Source organism: Camelus dromedarius, chromosome X (genome assembly GCF_036321535.1).
Source record: "Camelus dromedarius isolate mCamDro1 chromosome X, mCamDro1.pat, whole genome shotgun sequence".
NCBI classification, from domain to species: Eukaryota; Metazoa; Chordata; class Mammalia; order Artiodactyla; family Camelidae; genus Camelus; species Camelus dromedarius.
Genome location: NC_087472.1, coordinates 33,063,888 through 33,084,402, shown reverse-complemented (window position 1 = coordinate 33,084,402; position 20,515 = coordinate 33,063,888). Strand labels below are relative to the sequence as shown.

The following is a 20,515-nucleotide window of genomic DNA, read 5'->3' as shown; positions in this document are numbered from 1 at the left end:
TTAAGAAATATAAGTACTTTTTCCCTTCTGTTATTAGATTATGTTGAAAACTATAAAAGGCAGATTTACTCAAGTATTCTTTTTCAAAATATCATATTAATATGAACATGAAAGAACTATGCATCAAAGACAATAATGGAATTTGTAATAAATAAAATAAAGGCTAAGCTTTGCTTTGGATATAATTAGAATTTTTACCTTTTTGAAAATGATTTATTTTTGAAATCAAATTTCATCATTTACCAAGTCAATGTTTCCAATGTAAATTGCAAAACTGTCTTCATCAATACTATGCCAATTTGGGAAATATAGCATAAATATACTTATAGTCAGAAAGAAAAGGATATAACTTTCCTTAGTTAATTTTTATCATTTGCTTTATTTTTGTCTAACTGGGTGATGTAAGCTATACCTTGTCACCTCGGGTACACAGAAATCTCAGCTTCTTAATTGACCTGCGCTTCAGTTCACTTTCCAGAACCCTTGATTGCAAAGAGCGGACTTCAATGGCCTTTTGGCCCCATCCTGTGGTTCGCTGAGAACACTCATAAGCTACAATAAAAATTTAAAAATCAGGAAAACACAAAATCTTTCTATCAGTGATAGAAAATTATAACCACAGTCAACATTTTGATCATTAAGAGGGACATTATTATGGTTCAGGTAAATACACTCTTCTTTTTTTCTCCTTCTAAGTCATTTGGCCATTATGCTGCTCAACAGTGGTATTCAAACCAGCTATGTACTATCACCATTGTGACCAATGCTGAATAACCAGATTGCAGTAAATTTTTGTATTCATATTCTCCAATTCCACAGAAAAGGTTAAGGATTAATTTGATTCTGTTTGTATAAAGTCAAATCTAGCCACAGCATTCTTTATTTTACAGTCTAGTTGAGGTATAATGTCTTGTAAGGGTTTGCACTTGTGCTTGAGTGACATACATGGAAATCTGACTAACTCTTGAAAACTCAAAAAAGACTTGCTTAAATAATGACTTTATCAACTTTAATGTAATTCAATTAATTACCATGTTATAAACAGAACCAAAGTTAACTTGATACTGTTAAGCCTTTCTCTAGCTCAGGAAATTTTTATTGAGATTTTAACTTTTGAACCATGCTTTAAAGCAGAAAACCTAATTATTTAAATAGCCATATAGTCAGCTGGTGCTGTTAAGTATTTTCTGACATAGGTAGCAGTATGTTTTTCAACAACCATATAGAACAAAAATTTGTAAACTTAATGCACAATCTACTTGTTGAGTCCAAGTACACAGTTCATATGGCATTACATAATTTCCACCTTAATTCTGAAACACATTAATCTGCCACTTAACGTAGCTACTGAGCCAGCTTGCATATGAGATGGAATCCAATGATTTGGTTGGGAATGCTTAATGATACTTGCTGTGATTGCTAAGTCTCCCTATATTTGTTTGTAAATTCAAAGTGATGATGCTATTAGTGAAAACATTTATTACATCTCAAGGAAATGTAAAATTTAGATTGGGGAAATCTGGATCTAGGTTAGTTTTAAATAACAAAGCAGTTGCTTTTAGACAGAAAATAAGAGTAATTGATTTTCTTAATATTAGTGTTATAATGAAGTCTTTAGTTTACTCTCAAAATACCCTTAATACACAGACCAAAATAATTGTGTTCTCGTAGTGCTATAAATTTATTTTAAACGGAGAGACATACTTTTCAAAATTTAGTGACTTAAAATAGTTTTTTGTTTTAGATCAGAAGTTGTCTTGCTAAAGGACAAGAGCTGTACCAAATGACTTTTTAAGACCTCTTTGATTCCTACAATTGTCTAGTGTCACAAATATAGGGGTTTAGTTTCCTATTTGAATTGAATTTTCTTATTCCAATTTCTGATTAATATATTGATCACGATCACTGTAAAGGTTAGAACAAGATTCATTATTTTCAGTTTCTTTTGTCCCAGATCTGTCAATTACATTGTAAGCATTTACCTTCTGTCATAAAATGGTTTTAAAACCTCTGTGAGTTCTTACCTGTTTGAAGAAATTGGAGGAGGTTTTCAGGACAATCCTTAACACTATGTATGCAAAAAGAAAGGATTCTGCAGATGCAATGCAAAGTGCCATCATCTCATAATGAAAAAAATGTCCATTAAAAAGAAGTTCTTTCAAACTTAAAGCCACATGAGGATCACATTTATCCATTTTTAGAGATTTCAGAAGCTTCTGGCTTCTCTATTAACAAACTACTTTTCTCTCTGTCTCTCACCCTACTTCCCTCCTTTCCTTCTTTGTTTCCTTCCTTCCTTGCTTGCTTCCTTTCTTCCTTCCTTCCTTCTCTCCCTCCTTTCTTCCTTCTCTCCCTCCTTCCTTCCTTCTCTCTTTGTCTCTCTCTACCTCTCCCTCTCCTTTCTCCTTTATTTGCTTCATTAAACTTCTCCTTCTTCCAGGAACATTTATCTTCCACCAAATCATTCTGCTCTAATATTTTTACTGTTCATATGCATTATTCTGTTCCCTATCTAGAATCACCTCTGCAGTTACGAAGCCTCAGAGACATATATAAGAGTCTCAGGTTATTCAGATTTCCCAGATCAGCAGTCCTCCATTGGTCAGGAAGGGGAAAAAAATGTCCTGGCCTAATGAAGATGAAAAGGCAGTTTTCTTTATGTTGAAATTTGGGCAGTACCTAATAGTCATTCCAGTCAGTCATATTTATCTCTTTTGTAAATGAAGGATGATGAAATCTTAGCAACAACCAATGTATCACATATTCAGTTTGTATTTGATTCTTCTCAGGAATATTACTTGGTAAGCAGAACATTATTGACTATATAAAATGGAAACATTTTGCTCTTCTCTTATGACTATTTGGCAGTCTCCTAAGATAAAGGTAAACCCCCAAAATCAGTGTGATGGAATGAAGCATTTTCAACATCTGTGTAAAATCTGCAAGCAAAGGGAGTTAAAATAAAATTATAGATTATTGGGGAAAGGAAATACTTTCCTACTGTAATAATATGATTATTGAAAATAAACAACTAAAACAACCAAAATCAGTTTCTTTGTAGCAGCTTTGTGAATTCATTAAACAGAAGACAAATCCACATACCACTTTACAGGGAGTAAGTATGCAGTATCCCAAATTAACCTTATATGCCTTGAGAAAAAAAGTGATACTTCAGGAAATAGAAGCTTCTCTGGGATCATCTGAAAGGGGAAAGATTTTATACATACCTACTGAAGATGGTATGTCTTTCCACACTTCAAGGATCTTCTTGAAGAGTTGTTCATTTGCCTCCATAGAAAGGGCTTCCGCATTGAAGGTGAGCATCATGCCAATTCCCAAGGAATCAGGTAAAATGATGATATTCTGTGGTATAATGATTTCCAGGGGCTGGAATTATGTTTCATAAGGATTTATATGTCCAACATTTTATCACTACTACTTTTAAATGAAGCAGTTTGGCTGAGCAATAAAGACCAAAAAGGAGTTCAAAGTACAGGGAGGAGAGAAACTTCTATTTCAGTATTAAACAGCATGCTATCCAACACTTGAAAAGAGCTTTCCCTGTGTCATAAAGTTGTCATTGTTTAATATTCTTTTATATTTAGGAGAAGACTTTGAAAAAAAGTAGAGATATATTTCCAACACAGAGAAATTCATTGAAATTATGTATGATGATAGAAGAAACATTACTTGTTTGATTTCAGATTCATTTCAGCATATCAATGAATACTTTAGTAAGGAATATGTGAACCAAGTAACAAATACAAAATCACTGGTTATCAACAAATTCATTCATATCAGAAATTAAAAATTAACTTAAAAATAGCTTGAGCTTAAATGTTTACAAGGGGCAGCCTTATAATATTCTTCACTGCTTGAAATGTAAGTCATCCTTCCTTCACAAAAAAATGTAGAATTTCTTATCTAATGTATATAATCTTAAAACATCTCCAATACACAAATTCAGAGATATATTAGATGACATAATATGAAACAGTAAGAAATACTTAACAATTCCTAAATCTCATAATGCATAAAACAACATGACAGAATTTGCTTACAGATGTTGTCACATTAATTGCATTCTCCTAAGACATGAACAATTAATTCCTCTATCATGTCTCAAATTAGCAAGTTATTAGAAAAAAGGTCAGAAACTATACTTGCCAAACCCAGCGTACTCAGGCCAAGTGCTTGAGGCCATGTCTCAGCAACAACAATTCTTAAAACTAAAATGGGGATCCAAAGGCGAAAAGCAATTTTAATGCGTTCCCTGGGTACTCGCATGAGTAAGTGAATCAGAAAAAGAGATGGAGGAAGAGAGAAAAAGAAATTGCAAGAAAAAAGACTGTCACAAAAAAATTTTGTTTAGAATAAAACTGGACTGCTGTAAATGCAGAAAGCCTCAGAGGTAATTCTCTTGCTTCTCAGATGATTCCTGAAGTAACAAGATATTCTTTAGCATACAGGGCTCCCTTGTTGCTTTACAGCTTCTGTCTAGCACTCTTGGAAAAATATTATTTTTAGTACATTCTGTTTCAGAAGACACTATCCTCTTGCTTATATTAGAGTCCTTTCTTTTTTAATGGGTCAAGACACTAGGGCATGTAGCTAAAAATTCTATTTTTGAATACACTTAAGGTATCTTAATTAGGCCAGAAAATGATTAAATGATTAAAAAAAGACTCATCTTCTTTCATTCTTGCTTCCACAATAATTAATTGATTGCTTCAAAAGAAAATAATTCTCCTTGCTTAGTAGTCAAGTGGAACACAGGATTCAAACTTCTTGAATAACTTTTCAAATATATATAAACTTGGACCAATATTGTGATGTTCAATAATGCACTAGCTCCAAAATAAAAGCTATCTGATATGACATAAAAAATAAGATACAGGAAGCAAAGGCAGATGCTCCAAGTGAAGAGTACTATAATATTTATATCAAAATTAACCTGAACTCATGTCTAAGTGGCTTTGGCTAGGCTTGGTTCATTCAGTATTTTCTACATTATAAATGGTGATTTCTATATAATCATAGGTGACAACTGAGTGATCAGCTAATTAGACTGTTACATATGTCCAAAATGTTTTTTAAATGTCTTCACTAATGATCTGACAATTGATCCATTTAATTTTCAGAGATATAATTCTGAAAGCTGTGTAAAATATCATTACTAAAGTGATTTAGAAGTACATAAAATTTTCTCCTTGATTTTGTATAATGTTAACTGCTAAAACATTAGTGGTCGACAAAATGGGGGATTAAAAAAGGATGAAGCAGAGATTTGTTGGTTCAGCCCTTCCTTTTAAATACAATTTTCAATAGGACAAACATCAGTTCTACCATCAAATTTGAGACACAGTAGAATTATATTATGTATGGTATGTGTGTGGGAGGGTTATGATGTTATCACCGAGCTCTTTATATAAATGATGTGTACAGTATTTTTTACAACTATCCATATTTTAAATGTGCCATGCTTTCATATTTATAATTATTGAAGAGTTGTCATACATTAGATTTTAAAATGCTGAATCCTTTGATCATAAATTCTAAGTATAATTTATACTATAAGAGAAAACTATATGATAATTTGCTATATATCACAGTTAAAGTACTACCATCTGGATAAAGAAGGGGGATACACATAATAATGCTGCAATACTGATGTCATAATTTTAAAAGATCTCTCAATGCATTATTAGGTGTAGAGGACTAAAGCAAGGATTGCAAATTCATGTTTACTAGGGCCAGTTATTATAAATACATAAAGTTAGATGGAGAGAGAATGTACAGCATACATCCCATCTAAAAGGGAGCAGGCATGAATTGATTCCAGTTGATTATGGCCAAATAGTAATGTGGGTCTGATGTTGTCAGATCATTGGTTTATCAACAGAAATTCAGATTTTTACATGTAAACTGTATTTATTTAAAAAAATACTGTGTCAGACAAAATCTACCTGTAGAACAGACTTATCTCTCTGGGCTGAGAAACCATCAGTGATTTTTGTTTATCCATTACTACTTTCTGTCCCTCTACACTTATCTTTTAGGTCTCAGTTCTAGCATAGATGTTGATAATCATATTTTTAAACCTTTCAGAGTTTTGACAGTTGGAAATACTCAAATTCTGTTACACAATAATTTCTAGGGATCTTACGTTATTTGGCAGGGTCACATCAGACATAACCTCAGATTCTGCATCAATGATGTGATATCCATCTGCTGAGCTGAAGAAAATCTTTAGTCTTTTTTCAGAACCAATAGCCAGGTCAACTGTCACTGGCTTATGACCAAGTGTTGGAAATACCTGTAGATATAAAACCAAATACGGCCAAAAGGCCAAAAATGACACTCTGTCTAAGGTGAATTCCCCACCCTTTTGCTTAGCAGGTTTATAAAACCCAAAATGATTTTTTTAAATTATAATATATTTAGAGACCTATGTATTAGAACTTTTGTTAGGTCTGTTATTAGAATAAGAGCAATTATATTCAGGTTCTAAATACTGAGTTTTCCTTCGAAGACCAAATCTCCAATGATCATAAGAGCCTTGTATGGCTCTGCACTGTTTGCTGTCTTTAAATTCCTTGCCTTGAGCTTCAGCAAATGAAGGAGCTCATCTGGTCTCTTAAACCGGTTAGCTGGATCAGCTGCCTGTATTTTTGCCAGTATTCGTATATAGGCTTCATAGGACATGTAGTCTCCTTCGGAGTCTGCTGATTGATCAATGCATACTTGGTAGGGAATGAAAAAGGCCAGACATGTTAACCTACCATAGACTGGATGTACTCTAGGCTCCTATGGTTCCTAGTCCAAAGAAACAAAAAGTCAAACAGGTTTCATTGCCAAGTTCAGGTCACAGTAGAGGACTGGACATCACAGGTTTCACCATACTGTAGTCATGAGGTGGAATTCAAGAACTGGAGTGAGGACTTGGACCAGGAACTGTGTATCAGACTAGACAGATTGTTGGTACTTACCTTCTTTGCTTTCCAGCTCCATACCAGGTAGCTCTGACCAATCAGCAGACACCCAAGAACAAACCCATATCCAAATACTGACAGCTGACCCAAAGCCCAATTTACGGAGATCAGATCAGGGATGTGATCTGTGTCAGGACAGACCCAGACTCTCTATATAGTAGTTTGTGCTATTTATAAAAGAACACGTTTATTGTGTAAATAGACATTGAGGGGCAGTCTTAAAAATTAGCCTGTCTTTATCTTATACATGTGATGTTTTGGCCTACAAAATATACCATGTAAACACATGTGACCTAAGATACAAAAGTATTTCATGAATACTTTGCTGGGGTCTATCATGATATGTCATGATTGGTGCTTTGTATAAAAAAAAGTCCATGGACCAACCAGTTCAAAATCTCCTGAGATGTTTGCTAAAAATATAGATTCCCAGGCCCCACTCCAGACCTACTAATTTGGCCCAGGGTTGGGTCTGAGATCTAAACTTTTAACAAATGCTCCAGATGATTCTTATATACACCTCAGATTAGAAGCTACTGGACTCTATGTAATGCTGCCAGCTCATTAATCAGTCTTTATTACTATAAAACAAATACAAAATAATCCTGTTTATGTTGATTTCTGGAGCATTATAAAAAGATAACAAAGATAAAAATAATCCCCAGTTTATGAGGTGTGATTAAAAAATCATCAGCAACTTAATTGTTTGGGACACTAAATGGTTACCTTAAGAGGGTGATCCATAGAAGTTCAGTTAAACCATAATAAAGGTGGAAATATTAATTACTCATAATCCAAATAAGCCTAACCACCATTCTTTGCAATAGTTCTAGAGAAAAATGTGTTTAGAGATCCAGCTTGGAAGGAATATAGATCCACCCTTTCCTCCCCATCCCCATCTATTATAGCCCTGGTAATTAGAGCATAGGCCTTCTCTTCCCTCATCCCTCTACCATTGTCACATCTTTCCTTACCTTCCCTCTGCTCTCCACCCCCCACTAAGAGAGAACAGGGATGTTCTCAGCTTCAAGTCATTGGGGTGGCACCCAAAACCTGTTTTGGGGGCTTTAGAAGAGAAGGTCTTCATGTTGACTACAGGAATTGGGAGTGAGGAAGTGGTGGGGAGGTTCCTGTAAGGGGAAGGGTCAGGGATTTCCCTCACATTCTCCCTTGCTGTGGTGCCTGTGAATTGTCTAAAAAAGGGTTAAACGATAATTATTGACATGGTATATTCAAATTACATTAACTGTAGAAGAACTGTATATATTTCTGCTACTATATTCCAAAATACTATTCTGTTTACAATTTCTCAAAAGAAAAAACAAAAAATAAGCAGACCACTCACTTTAATAGCAGTGCTTTCATCAAAGGACTTTGGTGCCCATGCATACAGGTGAATTGATGATTTCAAAGCAATTGCAATATACGTTGTTTCTTCATGTTGGACTACAGTGATAAAACACAAAGAAGTAGCAATACCACAGAGTTAACAAGAACACTCAAGTATTTGTATTTGTCATTGAAAATACCATAAGCACAATGTAAGAGCATAGATCATATATTTTTAGAAAAGCTATTTGGCTACAATTTGATGCCCAAAAGAAGGTGACAAAAATAGTGTATAGTTTTATGGAGTATATACATTAGCCTTCAAGAACACTCTAAATTGTATACTGAAAATTACAGAACATTGCTGAAAGAAATTAAAGAAAACCTAAATAAATAGAAACACTTTCTCTGTTTATGGATAGGTAGACTTACCATTAAGAGGACAATACTATCCAAAGTGATCTACAGATTCAGTGTACACAATCTCTATTGAAATTCCAATGGTCTCTTATGCAGAAATGGAAATGCTGATCCTAAAATTCATGGAATTGGAAGAGGCCTCAAATAGCCAAAACAATCTTGAAAATCGAAGTTGGAAAGCAAAGTTGGAAGACTTATACTTCCCAATTTTGAAACTTAACTACAACCTATAGTAATCAAAACAGTGTTGTACTGACATAAGGATAAGCATATAGATCAATGGAACAGAATTGATATTCTACAAATAAATCTATACATCTATGGTTGGTGATGCCAAGACCATTCAATAGGGAAAGAATAATCTCTTCAACAAATGGTACTGGGACAACTGAATATTCACATACAAAAGAATGAGTTGTGCCTCTTACCTCATTCCATATAGAAAATTAACTCGAAATGGATCGAGGAGCTAAATGTAAGAGCTAAAACTATAGAACTCTTAGAGGTAAATATAGGAATAAACCTTCATGGCACTAGATTATTATATTTGACACCAAAAGCATAAGCAACAAAAGAAAAAGATAAATTGGGTTTCATTAAAATGAAGACTTCTATGTATTAAATGACACTATCAACACAGTGAAAAAAACAATGTATGGAATGGGAACAAATATTTGTACATCATATATCTGATAAGGGTCTAGTATCCAGAATATATAAAGAATGCTTACAACTCAACAACAAAATGGTAAATAACCCAAGGAAGATATACAAATGGCCAATAAACACTTGAAAAGATGCTCAACAACATTATCCATCAGGGAAATGCAAATCAAACTAGAATGAGAAGTCACTTTATACCCACTTGGATGGCTAGAATCAAAAGACCAACATCTACAAGTGTTGGCAAGGATAAAGAAAAAAATGGAATCTTCATACTTATGGCAATGTAAAATAGTGCAGCTACTTTTAATAACAGTCTGGCAGTACTATCCAAGAGAAAAGAAATCATGCATTCCCATGTACAAAAACATGTATGAAAATGTTCATAGCAGCATTATTCCTAATAACCAAAAAGTGGAAAAAGTGCAAATGTATAAAAAATGTATAAAAAATTCAATAAACAAAAGGTGATATATCTATACAATGCAAATCTACTCAGCAATAAACAGGAAATACTGATACATGTTGTACAGATCAGAGCATGGATGAATCTTGAAAACATTATGTTAAGTGATAGAAGCTTGTCACAAAAGACTATATAATGTATGATTCCATTGGAATCATGGAGAAAAGACAAATCTATAGCAAAGATAGTAGATCAGTGGTTACTTAGAGCTGTGAGGGGAATGAGGTAAGAGGAATGAAATGTGGAGTGACTGCTAATGGCTGTGAGGTCTCTTTTTGCAATGATGAAAATTAGATCATGGTGATGGTTACACAACTCAATAAACATACCAAAATCACTGAATTGTATAGTTTAAACGGGTGTATTTCATGGTATGTAAATTATTTGAACAGAATTTTTTAATTAAAAAAGAGAAATGTACAGAAAGTATATACTTGCTCTTGGATAGACCTCTGACTCTTATGGAATATGTTATCCTACTGCTAGATTTATACTTTGTGCTAAACCCTTCTTCCTTGGCAGGAACATTGTTTCCGTCTTCTCTAGCCAAACTTCATCTGAGACCAATATATAAGAATTTCCCCCTCCTCTCCCTTCTTTCGCTCTCACTCTTGCTCTCTTCTCTGTCTCTCTGAGTCTAGCTTGTGCTTTCTTTTTATTTTGAACTGTTCAGAAGTAGGTCAATGAAGCATGATTAATAAACTTCCAACAAGCAAAGGAATTCTCTGTTAATCAAATACTTCCAATAATTTTAATATATGGCAGTAATTGGTGTCTGTCCATTATTATGTGGATCTTGGAAGGTTATGAAAATACCATGCAAATATGATTATGTTGCTGTCCTCCTATATAAAGATGCTACTGTTTCACCTGTCAGTAGGACAAGTGTTTTTGGTTGTTATTATAGCTGAGATGGGTTGGAATGGCGTCAGCCAAGAAACCTAAACTAGTCCATCTGCTTACCAAAAGCACAGATTTGAAAGATAAGTACTTTTGTAAACTCTCTCTTACTGAACTAAAAAGTTGACAAGTTAGTAAGAGGTAGGTCTGCTACATAAACTTTGGATTAACATCTTGGAATATCTTTCACCTCTGGTTACCAAATTTATATAATATGATTTGGAGGAAAGTAGTGATACACAAAACTGGAAGAAAGTATCATATTTATTTAATGCCTAATTTGTCTGGGTACTTATTTCTACCTTTAATGATGTATGTGTACATACATACACACATATGGAAACCTATTCTGGGAAAGCCTTTTTGTATGCAGAACAGAAATGATCTGCTGAGACAGAAATATACTGCTGCAACAATTATATGATATAATTCCACATATCTCTTACCTAAGCCATTAGTTCTGTCTGGTGGGCAATTAGTAAAGAGAAAAGAAGAAAACCAAGGTTGAGAGTAGAGGGAATTTGCCTCAGAAATAGAACAGAATGGGATAACATTACTCCCAGTTGTTGACAGATGAGTGCAGAACTGTGTATCAGAAACTAACACAACATTGCAAATTAACTATACTTCAATTAAAAAAATAAAATGGGACTTACGAACACTGAAGTGTTCACAGCCTGTCAACTTATCAATAGCTTTGCAGGCTTCCTCTGTCTTTAGCATTTCCTCTTGTCTTCTTTTACTTTCTGGGTCATCGTTCAAAATCTTGTTCCTCAGCCAGGTCAAATGATATACCCGAAGTCTGTTCTTACGGCCTGATAGATAAGAAAAAATGCAGTGTTTCAATTCAGTCTATTTTTTATATATTAGAAGAACAAAAGAGGTAAAGATATTTTGCCTGCTTAATCAAATGTTTTCATTAAAGTAAAAGCACTTTTAAAAAATGACACTGCAGCAGAGTCTTCCCTTGAGAGTTTGGAAATGTGATTGCAAAGTTTCTCTTAGTCTCTCACTTCAAAGAGATAGCAGAAGTGTCTACCAGCTGCCTATGTGGAAGGGAATGTAAAATACTTCTTTGGGACAGGTTAAGACTGCCACTGTATGGGCAACAGAATTACTATCCACTCATATATAGCTTGGCTTTTATCTAAGTCATGACCTTTCTGGGATTCAGAGACCCAGAAGCTGTCTCTGGTAGAGTGTATATATGAAAAGGATGTCAAATGTATTGATTGTTAGGCATTCAGGGCCAGGGAGATGGGTCTCTGTACTCTTTCATTCCTGCATATTTACAAAATAATTGAACAGTTTTATTATTTTTTCTCAACCTAATTTATCTCTAATGTTAACTTTCTAATTGTAAATCCCATCAAATTCTTACAATTCCTTAAGGAAAAACAAGCCATTAAAATAACACATTTATTTTCATTAAAGATAGTGACTTTATACTCATTTTTAGGGTTTATGATTACAAGATTTCTAGGCCCAACAGTAAGATTCTTATTTCTGTAATTAATCTTAAATATGTTTTACATGACATTTCTTGAAGCAGTGTTAGAATTCAAGCATCTATATCTATTGCTATTCTATTCCTCAATGGTAAAATAAATTTGAGCTCTAAACTATTAGGTATATGTCTCCTCTGATGTTCTCAGTACTATTTAATGCAAAATAATCCACATTTAAGAGAAACTTAAACATTAAAAGGAGTACGTTTGGGTTAGAGAAAGCTGGATAAAAAGTAAAGAAATCTGTTATCCAGATGTACAGCCTATAAGCCACCCAGATGCTTTCAAAAACTAAATGTTGCTTCTATGTGCCTCAAGCAATTTTAATGAATGACTATGACACACAATCAAAAAAATGATGAAGCTTTAGTATATCTACAGAGATTTTTCTCCTCTAACCAAAACTTAAAGCAAAGTTAATCATATTTAGGACTATACATAATCATTAATTAACGTGCAACATGGGCTGTTAGGTATAGACAGGAAGTGTATAAACACATGCAAATAACTGTGATTAACATCATTTTATTCTACAGTCAAACCATTTAAAATTTTTTTCCCTAATCTTTCAACAGTCATTTTTTTACCTACAGTCAGCATTAATGTTAGTGCTTTCCTGATACCAAGTACTGTTTATTAATGACAATAATTATTAACATCCATTTACTTCCTCTCTCATATTCAAAGGTACAGGCTCTGACTAAGAAGTTCAACTACTATCTGGGAATAATGAAGAGGTCTTAGGGGATCCATTATTCTTACCAACCCTATCTGTAGGCTCTTATGACAAGGTTGCGCCAGAGACGACAGAGTCTCATTTTTACCCAATTATTGTCCTCTTTGTTCTTTGTTGCTTCTGACACATAGTTTAAAAAGGTGTATGGTGGAGGTTAGTGTGGTCGTGTGTGCATGGGCATGTGAAGCTGTGAGTTGTGAAGTTGTAAGCGGTTACTCAGAAAAGACCTGAAAGGATGCAAATGACATGGTTTTTCTTATCTCTGACCTAGGTCAGGTGCATTACAATCAAATATCCAGACACCAAAGGACAGTCAGAAGTTTAAACCGTAAATAGATAAGAAAATAAAAGTAGGAAAGCCTGGTGTCCCAATTAAAAGTTAAATTTAAAGTGTTTTCCTCTGAACACTTTCACCTGAAAAAGTCTTTAGCCTAGTTTGCAACCTAATTAATCTGCATAATTACTCAGCTAATTTTAGTTCTTAAACAAACCAGAGATGGTAATCAGCAAATTGAGTGGCTCTACAACTTGAATCTGACGGAATGGTCTTCGCTTTATAAGTTTAGTAATGTCTGCCTTTCCGCTTCTGTCCATCAGATACAGATTAGATCGCGTTCCCAACAGCAAATTCACTCCTGTTTGTATATAAAAAGAAAAGTGTTATGTTAGATCAGATTACATTTTTATAATTTAATTTATATTAGTATTTTTGCTACTCCAGTGTGCTGATCTATATAAAGGTAAAGTTTATCATTTTAGGCTAGTGTTAACATCATTTTGTGTAAAAATGAACTCTCTACCAACAGAACAAGTTGATTTTCATTAAAATATAGAAGATAATACCCTCTGGCAAAAATCTACTGGCTGGTGTCTAGAGTGACATCACAAAAATAGAATTTTATGTATATCTCAGCACCTTTTAGTAATGTTCCAAACTTTATAAAAATCAATCAACTCTTTTGAAAGTTACCATTAAATATTAAAGATACTTAGCACATGTAAAGACTCCAATTCAGTTGGCCTCTCATTCCTAACTATAACTAAAGGTTTTAAAGCTTTTAAAATAATTATATGTAAATTGTTTTAAACTGAGTGATTCTGTGTTCATTCATATATTAAAAAACTTACATTGCTAAATGCCTATAAAATTAGTACCTACTTTCATATATCTAAATTCCTATACTGTTATTTGTCTGCTGGCTCTATTCATTCAAACATAAGCACTGCTTAAAGCCTGAACGAGAAGACTAAAATAGAAGACTGAACTAAAGTTAGAATTCACTTCAGATGGGGGTCAGGATCAAGAAGGTGTAGTAGGAAGACCCTGAACACATCTTTTTCTATGGGCACACCAATAACACCACTATTTACAGAGCAACTATCTATGAGAATGACCTGAAGACTAGCAGAAAACATTTTCCACAAATAAAGATATAAAGAAGGAGCCACAAGATGGGAAGGAATGGCAGAGATGTGGTATAGTAAGGACCCACACCCCAAGGTCAATGACTCACAAACAAGAGGGATATCATAATCACAGAGGTCCTCCGCAAGGAGCAAGGGGTCCAAGCCCCGCATTGGGTTCCCCAGCCTAGGGGTCTGACATTGGGAAGATGAGCTCCCAGAACATCTGACTTTGAAAGTCAAGTGGGGCTTATATCCAGAAAAGCCAGAGGGCCATAGGAAAAAGAAACTCCACTCTTAAAGGGCATGTACACAATCTCACATGCTCCAACTTCTAGGGCAGAGGGAGTAGTTTGAAAGGTCCCTGGGTCAGACCCACTTGATCTTGGAGAGTCCCCCTGGAGAGGCAGAAGGCAACTGGGACACCCCCAGGGTACTGAGACACTGGGAGCAACTATTTTGGGGATTTTGTTCTACCACGCTGACATCAGTCCTGACAAGCACCATTTTTGAATCCTCCCCCTTGCCTATTAGCACTGGAAGCCTACCTCATCCACTTACAGGGCCCCAACAATTGCATACCACCAGACTGCACAGCCATTTGCATAGGAAGACTGCCCTGCCCACAAGTGAACCCACAGCAGCTGGGAATTGCCAGGCTGCATAGTCAGCCATGTGAGGAGTCTACACTACCCAGAAGCAAGCTGGCAGCAGTTGTGTGGCACTGAGCTACATAGCCAGCCATGCAGGGAGCAGCAGGCCCATAACAATCACATAAGGCAGAGCCTTGTAGCCAGCCAGGATAGGGAACAGCCCAACCTATCAACACACACACAGTATTTGGTCCTAATACAACAGAAACACACAGCTCACATAGGAGACACCCCTGGAGCATCTAGTTCTGGTGGCCAGAGGGGAGTATGCTGCTGGACCCCACAAAACATCTCCTACCTAAGGCTACTTCTCCAAGATGGGAAGATACAACAGACCTACCTAAAACATAGAAGTGAAAACAGAGAATTATGCAAAATGAGGAGACTAAGGAGTATGTTTCAAATGAAAGTACAAGATAAAATATTAGAAAAAGAAATAAATAAAATGAGATAAGCAATCTACCTGATAAAGAGTTCAAGATAATAATTTTTAAAGATGTTCACAAACTGAGGAGAAGAATGGATGAACAGAAAATTTCAACAGAGCTAGAAAATATGAAAAAGAACCATTCAGAGATAAAGAAACAACAGAAATAAAAATTAAAGGAATTACAAGTAGATTACATAATACAAAAAAATGGATCAGTGATCTGGAAGACAGAGTAGCGAAAATCACCCAAGATGAACAGAAAAAAAGAAGAAAGAGTGTAAAAAAAATGAGGATAGTTTAAGGACCTCTGGGACAATATCAAGCATATTAACATCCATATAATAGGGGTCCCATAAAGAGAAGAGAGAGAGAGAAAGGGGCAGAGAACTTATTTGAAGATGTAATAGCTGAAAATTTCCCTAACCTGGGGAAAGAGACAGATACCCAGGTCCAAGAAGTAGATAGTTATTTGAGTTATAATAGTGATCATTTCATAAAGTATTTAAATGTCCAATCATTATGCTGCACACCTGAATCTAACATAATATTGTACATCAGCTATATTTCAATTTAAAAAAATTCACTTTAAAACTCTGTGGCATTTTTTCCCCTTAGCCTGAGACACAGAAGGAAATTAGCAAACTAATGTAAGAGAAAGCACTTTAGTGTCTTCAATCTACTTGGACAACACTTATTCTCCAAGCATATAAGGATAAAAGCCGTGTCTTGGTCTTCATTCTCCCACCCTGTCCTTTACCAGTTCTCTGAGTAACACCCAGTGGCAGGTATAGGAACTGCATCTTCTTCCCACAAGGGAATCAGAGAGGGAAGGAAAAGTATAATAAATTTTGACTATAATCTTTAATTTTTCAAATTATAAAACTACAAGTTATTAAAATGAGTTCCTGGATATTAAGTTCATCTCTGGGTAGTTGCCTGTCTGAAATGATAATGAAATAAACTTGCTTTCTGGTTATCTGACACATTGTATTAGTAGAACTTTGAGGCATGCTTTTTTCCTAAGTTGTTTAATCCACCTAACTACAATGTTTGCTACACGGATCTACATTTAATTTAAAATTCTGTCCTCTGTTCAACCATACATTAAGCAAAATCTATGAAATTGCAGGTTGGAGGTTGGCATTTACTCTGGATTTTTCCCTTCCTTGCATTTATTTATTCTGCTTCATTTATAATTCAGACTAGCTTGAAGTAAAATATTGTCTCAGCATTACCAGTGTGGTTATAATTCTTCTGGAAAGAAAAAGTCTATCAAATTTAAGATATTATAGAATGAACTTTCTCTACAAATCCACAAGATTTTTTAAAGACAAGAATCTAAAGAAATCATTCTTGTAATATCTCATTAGGTATTATATGCTGCACACTACCCTAAATCTCTGAATTAAAAACAGTAAGCTTGAATTTTCAAATAATCATAACCTAGTCCAATTTTATATTTTAGCCAAGTTAATTCAGTTTATAAAGAAAAACAAAATAAAAAGGGGAGGGAGCAATACAAACATCAAACTGTATTGAGTGAAAATAAATCAGCAAATATATAAATAAATAAATAAGCAAATTAACTACTCTCTATACATATTGGGAATGGTTTGTCAATAGCAAACACACGTTTTACATCTATGATTTTTCACAGGTTTGCTACATAGATAAAAATACATTCTTTAGAAAACAACTCAGAAACTCACCCCACAAAGAACCACAGCAGATCTCAGAAGTGAATTCCTTTTCATACATGTGGATTAGTGGTTTTTTACATGCAGGAGAGACATATAGTGGGTTAACATTGACCTCAGAGGGTCGCTTAGATGACTTCTCAGATACTTCCACTAACCCAGCATATACTGTGAAGAGAAGATATTGAGGGAAATTACTAGTGTATATACCATATGTGCTTGAGTATTTTCACAAATGAGTCCAAGCCTAGAAAAATTCCTTTTCCTTTATAGTATTTTATTTTTTACTGGAGCTATCATTTCTATAACTCCTAAACCATCAGGTAACACAAATCAAGATGGTGAAAAATACATTTCTAAAAATGAATGTCTTTCAAGTTACTGTAAGTAGATTGCAAATGAAATCTAAATGAGGGACTCAATTTCTCAACTGTAGTTCGAATTTAGGTGCCATAAAGATTTAGTGAAGAGTAGAGACATATCCAGTTGAATTTATGTCAACTGCATATCAGAATAATTTCATTCTTTTCTGATCATGAACTAGTGGTCAAACACTGTATTTAATATGTGAACAGACTGCAGCACTTGGAGATTATATTAAACACACTTACAGATGGCACTGGCAAAGTCAGTATTTGCAGCCCTCTCAGAACCATTGGAAGGAGATGATTGGCTGGCAGAAAAACCTGATTCTGTTGATACTTCTGATATGTCCATACTGTCATTCTCATCATCAGGTGCTACAAGTGCAGCATCTGAGGCAATGGCATTTGAGGCCTCACTTCTACCACATGGCTCCTGAAAGAAGATCAAAAATTGATTTTCAATTCATTAGGAAATTAACAGTGAGAGAAACATAATATCCCTACAAGTCATCAGAAAAAGATAATGCAAAATTTGTAACATCTATAATTCCTCATCTTTATAAAATCCACACTTAACCAGAACTCACCAATGCCATCAGAAGACAAAGAACTAGTCTATATTGAGACAATTGATGTCAGAGTAGAAATTCAAGGAGTGTGAAATCCTTAGCTGTACAATTTGAGGACCTAAAATTTATGGGATTTTTACTATGCAACAGGTACTCTGCTAGGCACCTTATTTACATATTGTTGTGAAGACTCACAACAATCCAAAAAGTAAGTCTGATTATCTCCATTTTACTTACAAGGAAACTAAAGCTTAGTGAAGTTAAATAAGTTATTCAAGGTCATAGGGGGGGATCAGTTTGAAGCCAAAGTCTGTTTGATTCCAAAGCTTATATTCATCTATGCTGTGCCAAACAGCTACTTGAAAAAATAAAAAGCATCAGTGTGGGAGATTCAGTTCCATTTTGTCAAATGACCAAGCTAATGATGGAAAATCAATCAACATATTCAAGAGTGTGAACATGCCTTAGTGAAAATTCAGCCAGCTTTCATTAACTTACAGAGAAACTCAAGGATAAAAGCCACAAAATTTGACAGTTTATGTGGGATGCCATACCCTGTGGAAAAACATACCAACTGCTTTTGGTAAGTCTGTCTATTGATAAATATTTCTTTGTATCTCAACAGTGATTCTTGGCATTGAGACAGTTGTGCTGCCCCGTCAAAGACTTGTTTTTTATGACCTTTCCTTCCACAAAATTGTTGTATGGTAAACATGTCCTTTTAAAATTAAAATGAAAGGAAGATCCATTTATTCTGTAAATGTCAAAAACAATCTTGAGATAACTGGAGATATCCAGGGGTGCTATGAAAACTATGCTGGGACATCTTGTTTTAATGCCTCTAATTAAGATAAGTAGGTAGGTAGGTGGATGGAAAGATAGAGATGAGAAAGAGAGAGACACACACACACACAGAGGCAGAGACAAAGACACATACTTTCCCACTGATACTCCTTTCCCATTGGAAACCATCTAGGGAGTTTCCTTCCTCTCCATTTTCTTTGTTTCCTTCCTTTATTGATTTCTTCCATAATAATTGTGTGCCTATCATAGACTAATCCCTAGACTGGACGCTAGGATTGGGTGAGTGTGTAAATAAAAGTAATTAAAGATGGATTAAACATAGTTCCTGCCTTTTTTAAGAGTTCATAATCTATTGTGACAGAAGAGCAAGTAAACAAATTGCTAAATGACTATATCATAAGTACTAAAATAAAATGATGGGGAAAATATTTACAATCACAGATAAAGGGGTGTATAAATCTGCCTTGGAAAGTCAAAGATGATATATAAGTTGGATCATGAAATATAACTAGTTCACCAAGCAGAGAAGAGGTGAGGGGGAAGCCTTATAGACAGGGAGAACAGCTTGCACAAGGTCGCTAATTCATGAAAGCGTGGCATCTTTTATGCTAGCTTGTATGATAGGACAATAGGCTGGGAAAGTAAATTGGCATGATCTTTCCTCTGTCTGGAATCTCACCTGTGTTTTCAGATATCCAAATACTCCCCATTTGTCAAGAATTAGTTCATATACCACATGCTCCAGGAAATAGTCTCTGTGATATCTAGCATCTGTGAAGCTACTCGAGTGTTTAAAAACCTATCTATAAAATCAGTAAATGTTTTGTGAATGACGAAATCATTGTCTAAACACAGTACACTACTTCTGTTTAAATTGTATGTGTTAATGGTTCCTCAAAAGTTAAAATAGAATCTAGTATTTCTGCTCCTAGGTATATATCTCAAATAATTGAAAACAGGGACTCCAATGACAGATACTCGTACACCCAATGTTTACAGCAGCATTCTTCATGGTAGCCAAAAGGTGAGAATCAAACAAGTGTCCAACAACAGATGAATGGATAAACAAAATATGATATATTCTGACTATGATATGACTATGGAATGCTATTCAAGCCTTGAAAAGGAAGGAAATTTTGATACATGCTACCATGGATGAACCTTGAAAACATTATGCTAAGTGAAATAAGCCAGACCAAAAAAGACAAATATTGTGTGATTCTGCTTATATAATGTGCCTAGACAGAAAGTAGCATAGATGTTATTGGGAACTAGGGGGAGGGACAATGGGGAGTTAATTGTTTAATTGTTTGAGATGATGAAAAATTTCCAGAAACAAATAGTATTAACAGTTGTACAACATTGTGAATGTAGTTAATTCCACTGAATTGTACACTTAAAATGGTTAAAATGAAAAAAATTATGTTACACATATTTTATCACAAGAAAAACTTCCCAGAAAAAATGTATGTGTTAACAAACAATATTTTATGATCTGAGTAATAAAGGCAAACAAAGAAAATATATTTGTCTCTGGAAGAAAATAGAAGCCATTCAAATTAGAAGAAATATACACACA

The 20,515-nt window shown here is 34.6% G+C and overlaps 1 protein-coding gene across 4 annotated transcripts in view; it reads right to left on the bottom strand.

Annotated features, from left to right (window-relative positions):
- Positions 1-20,515, bottom strand: part of NRK (Nik related kinase) — a 116,636-nt gene that overhangs the window by 4,392 nt on the left and 91,729 nt on the right. For 2 of the 4 annotated variants that reach the window (XM_010980020.3, XM_064482873.1), the window contains exons 20-27: positions 17,810-17,996; positions 17,211-17,366; positions 13,506-13,649; positions 11,427-11,585; positions 8,338-8,438; positions 6,167-6,316; positions 3,228-3,387; positions 413-552 (exon numbers count right to left, since the gene is read on the bottom strand). In XM_010980020.3, the coding sequence (XP_010978322.2) occupies positions 413-552; positions 3,228-3,387; positions 6,167-6,316; positions 8,338-8,438; positions 11,427-11,585; positions 13,506-13,649; positions 17,211-17,366; positions 17,810-17,996 (1,197 nt within the window). Of the gene's footprint in view, positions 1-412; positions 553-3,227; positions 3,388-6,166; positions 6,317-6,600; positions 6,744-8,333; positions 8,439-11,426; positions 11,586-13,505; positions 13,650-17,210; positions 17,367-17,809; positions 17,997-20,515 lie in introns of all 4 variants that reach the window. The other 2 variants (XM_064482874.1, XM_064482872.1) reach the window with 2 other exon arrangements.